Source organism: Nicotiana sylvestris, chromosome 3 (genome assembly GCF_000393655.2).
Source record: "Nicotiana sylvestris chromosome 3, ASM39365v2, whole genome shotgun sequence".
In the NCBI taxonomy this organism is placed as follows: domain Eukaryota; kingdom Viridiplantae; phylum Streptophyta; class Magnoliopsida; order Solanales; family Solanaceae; genus Nicotiana; species Nicotiana sylvestris.
This window is the reverse complement of record NC_091059.1, coordinates 214563777-214568622: the sequence shown is the minus strand read 5'-3', so window position 1 is coordinate 214568622 and position 4846 is coordinate 214563777. Positions and strand designations below refer to the sequence as shown.

At 39.0% G+C, this 4846-nt stretch overlaps 1 protein-coding gene across 1 annotated transcript; it reads left to right on the top strand.

Moving 5' to 3' along the window:
* The first annotated feature begins 231 nt into the window (after nucleotides 1-231).
* LOC104231389 (cucumber peeling cupredoxin-like) lies at nucleotides 232-1197 on the top strand. Its single transcript, XM_009784379.2, has 2 exons — nucleotides 232-493; nucleotides 609-1197. The coding sequence occupies exons 1-2, from the start codon at nucleotides 310-312 to the stop codon at nucleotides 977-979; spliced, it is 555 nt and encodes a 184-aa protein (XP_009782681.1). The 5' UTR covers nucleotides 232-309; the 3' UTR covers nucleotides 980-1197.
* Nucleotides 1198-4846: the final 3649 nt, after the last annotated feature.

Here is a 4846-nt window from a genome sequence, read left to right as displayed (position 1 = left end):
TTGGGAGTTGAATTAGCCGCGTTCTACTTTTCTATTTTGGGTCCTTATTTCTAGCTCATTCATTTTTTATTATGTCCCAATTGTCCAACAAGCATTAAATTCCTGCTTTGATTTCCCACCACTTTTTCTACGTTTGAAATTCAAGACCTAGCACCATGCACACGTTAAGAGTTTAGACCAATTCAAAATCCTTCTCTTATATATAGAAAGCCATATTGCTGTAGGCATCTCACCAAACACTTCCTCAGTTCTGATAGGATTTCTTCCAAAAATCTTCTTTAAAAAGAAAAGCAACCAAAAAACAGAGACATGGACATGATTATGCGCATGGTTCTGTTTGGTGCTTTAGCCTTGGCAAGTTTGGTTCAACTCACGACAGCCCAAACGGCGCATGTGGTCGGGGACAACGAAGGTTGGACCATACCAAGTAGTGGCGCATCAGCTTACACAAACTGGGCTGCTGGAAAAACCTTTATGGTTGGTGACACTTTAGGTATGCTTAATTCTGTGTTTCCATTTTACTTTGAGATATGCTATAACCTTTGGCTTAAGCTAAATTTAGTCTCCTATAATGTTACTTAGCTTTTCTTGTCAATTCTTTTTAACAGTTTTCAATTTTATGACCAACACACATGACGTATTACAAGTACCAAAAGCCTCGTTCGATGGGTGCAGTTCACAAAATGCCATAGGCAGTGCTATAGTGAGTGGACCAGCAAATGTAACTCTTGACTCTGCTGGAGAACGCTATTACATTTGCACTTTTGGCCGGCATTGCCAAAATGGCCAGAAATTGGCCATTACAGTATCCAGCAGTACTGGTACTCCAGGAGCCAACCCACCTACATCATTTGCTGCTGGACCTTCAGGTTCTGTTCCTGGTGGTATTGCTCCTCCTCCTCCTCCTTCATCCTCAACGACCGTGTTTGCCAGTTTCCTGCTCGGTTTATCCTCGATTGCCTTGGCCATTTTTCTTTAAATTAGCCGATCGAATTGAGGAGGTTGTTGAGTTTTCTCTTTAATACATTGGAGTTTATACTACGATTAAAATAACTTGCGATGGACCAATTTTTAATTTTGTATACCAGCTTGTATTGGATTCAGTTTTGTTTTAGCCACTGATTGTTTTAGTGATATTTTATGAAATAATTGTACTAGTATTTTTGCAATCATCTGTAGAGATTATTTTGATCGGCATGTCCTCTGTTTGTATGTCCCTGTCGTATCGGGTAAATAATCTAAAACAAATAATTATGGTGTATAATTCTGCAATAATTTCTACCAAGCATCTAAATTAAGTTGACAGTTTTACCATTTTCCAGAAATCCAATATCAATAAATTACCTTAAATTAAGCGCAATCTAAAGACTCTAAGGTGGTTTAATTTAGAAGCTAAATTCGTGGTGACATTGAGTGGTCGTCCTTTGTTTGCTATGAATTTACGACGATATTCTACTGCCAGTGATACCTAATAAATTACATTTTGTAGTGTTTAATGTCATGTTACTCTAAAATTGCACGTATAGCATATATAAAAGATGGTATTTTCCAACCATGACAACGACATTGTATGATTCCCATGTAAGTTCCGGCACCCATGTGCAGAGTGACATGATTGAATTCTTGAGTTCAACCCATATAAAGCCATTTAATTTGGTACCACAGTTATTGTTCTTAAATATCTTCTAAGGTTCAAGAACAGGGGCAGAGCTAGTAACTAAGAGGGAAGAGGATTCATTCTGTGTCGAAATTTATATTGTCCAAATATGATACAAAAGAATCACAAAGCGAATTATTGGAAGAAACAACGTCTTCCCTTTCATTTTCGTGCTCTCGGCGTAATTTAGTGTGATTGCTATCTTGCACTGTCGGCCATGGGAGGCAGAGGAAGACCTAAGAAAAGCAGTACAAAGGTTTAATTAGCGAAATTCATAGCATCAGCTAGTCGAAATGGAGAATAAGTGAAAGTAACGCCAACACACGAAACCCTGATTCGCGAGAAGGGGATGATTACTCCAAAATCAATTGGAGGATTGATGGTGAGTGCTTCAACTGCAAATCAAAATCGCAGCTCAGAGAGCGGGAACAAAGACAAGCAGATAGAAGGAATACACCCTGAAGTTGATGGATCAAACAGGCAGGGGAGTAAGACGATTGCAGGGGTAAGTGTTGGCCCTAATAATAACATGGATCAATTGCTGGATATTGGGGGAAATGCTGGCAACAAATCACACAGCGAAGGATTAAGCGCTCAAAGGAAATTACAATTGAGTGTAAATCCTAAAGGAACTATGCATGTCTTGGTGATAGACAAAGAGGGATGCAAAGGAACTGGAGACACTGGGTGTGAGAAAGCCAAAGCAGCTGGGACAAGGACTACTACTGAATCCAAACCATGGGCTAACCTAGTGGCAAGGAATACCTATGTGGCTAGAGGAATGTGGCTCACCTATGTACCTCCAATGATACACAATGGGGAAAAAATAATAGAATTGCAGCAAGCTGAAGTTGAGAAGGAAACAGAGAAATGGAGGAAGGCGGTAATCATGTACGTAATTGGAGATACACCTAGTATTGGAGTTGTTGAAAGATTTATCGCGTTCCAGTGGAATTTTGTAACAAAGCCAAAAGTATACTATCACAATGAAGGATTCTTTATTGTTAAATTTAGTAGTATAAAAGAAAGGAATGAAGTGTTATATTCAGGGCCAAGTACAATCAATACCAAGCCGGTGATCACTAAGGCATGGGCTCCTCACTTTGATTTCAAGGAGTGAAAAATGAGAGAATGAATTGAAGATTTCTGCTTTTGTATATTCAACGATTGAATTGTATTAAGTGTACAACCCCAACTTTATATACAGAATGAATGTTTTAGGGCAACATACTACATTGTCAAGTAGCAATGTCCTATTAGCTAGGATAAAGTTGTACATAAAAGAAATATAAGGATGGAGAAAATAATTAAAATACAAAGGTATGGGGAAAATAAGTAAAATATAAAACAACATGTGCTATACACTATGTTCTTACAATAGTTGGATAGGGCAGACCCATAAGTGGGCTAAGGGTGACCAGGCCCAATTGTTGGAGCATTGTTAGCACAACAATTAGGTAGCACAACAATTAGGCCCAAGGCCCAAAATACCACCTCAAACCCTCACGTCCAAAACCGAATGGCCTCTGTCATCTTCATCGACTCCAACACCCCCCCTCAAGTTGGAGGGGGGTAGAAAACACACCCAACTTGCCAACTGGGCAGAAGATCGAACAAAGGTTAACGAAATCAGCCCAGCAAGGTATTGGTCGCGTACAAAATGACAATCGATTTCAACGTGCTTCGTCCGTTCCTGAAAAACAGGAAATGACACAGGTGAAAAAGTGGCCAGTATGTATCTGATTGTGGTCATCTTCTCCACAGGTGAAAAAGTTTCATTGAAGTCTATTCCCTCTTTTTGTATGTCTCCTCTAATGACCAATCTTGCCTTTAGTCTTTCCACACTCCCATCTGAATGGTGTTTAACCTTATACACCTATTTGCATGGTAAAGCTTTCCTCCCGGGTGGTAATTCAACCACTTCCCAAGTCTTATTAAGTTCAAGTGCCTCAATCTCTTTATTCATTGCTTCTTGCCACCCTGGGTGATGTGTTGCCTGTAAATAGTCCGTAGGTTCTTGTATATTGGACAATGTGTTTAGCATATGTTGATTGGTAGAAGATAGTCCACTGAAAGATATACAAGTAGGTGTAACTAGTGTGAGTAAGCAAGAGTTGCTAACATCTGTGAGTTGGAGTGCATTACAGATAAAATCCTTGAGATAAGATGGAGTTGTGTGTGGTCTAGTAGACTTCCTAATAAGAACATCCATCATAGAATCAGAATCCAAAGAAGGAAAAACTGGTGCAGATGTATGTGGTTGACTAGATGTTACTGGAGAATCTGGAGAGAAACTAGAAGTAAAGATAGAGGGAATAAGTGTACTAGGATGATTTGAAGAAATGGGGGAAGAACAGAAGTCACTTGATGATTCAGTAGCCTCTTTGGAAGCTTTAGTGTGAGGTCTGATAGCAAAAGGTAAAGGTTCAGGAGTCTGATGACTTGCAGAAACTGGATCAGTGGGTAAAGAAATCTCAGAAGAAGAATTAGAATTAATAGAAGCAAATGGAAAGAATTCTTCATGAAATACAACATCTCCAGAAATGAAAGGCTTCAAATTCTCGAGGTTCAACACTTTGTAACCCTTCTTTCCATGAGGATAACCTAAGAACACACAAGGTATAGCCCTTGGTTCAAACTTAGTTCTTTGATTTGAGACAGTAGAAGCAAAACATAAACACCCAAAGCATCTAAGGTTAAAGTACTTTGGCTTGCTTGAAAAAAGAACTTCATAAGGAGTCTTAAACTTTAAGACACTTGAAGGAAATCTGTTGATCAAATAGGTCGTTATAAGAAGGCATTCACCCCAGTATGATATAGGCAGGTGTGATTGGTATAACAAGGCTCTGGATGTCTCTAAAAGATGCCTGTGTTTTCTCTCCACAACTCCATTTTGTTGTGGTCTGGACACACAAGTGGTTTGATGAATAATACCTAGTGACTCAAAAAATTCTGATTGAACTTTACCACTTCCCAATTCAAAAGCATTATCCGACCTTATAGTTTTCACCTTGCTGTTAAACTGTCTTTCTACCATAGCTATAAAACCTTTTAGAATAGTGAATGCATTGGATTTGTTGGTTAGTAGGTAGGTCCATGTGCCTCTACTGAAGTCATCAACAATTGTAAGAAAATGTTTAAAGCCATCATATGTAGCACTATTGTATGGTCCCCAGGTATCCACATGAA

Coding starts and splice junctions, on each gene's coding strand:
- LOC104231389 (XM_009784379.2), top strand. CDS start 310: ATGGACATGATTATGCGCATGGTTCTGTTTGGTGCTTTAGCCTTGGCA. Junction 494..608: donor TATGGTTGGTGACACTTTAG/GTATGCTTAATT, acceptor TCTTTTTAACAG/TTTTCAATTTTATGACCAAC.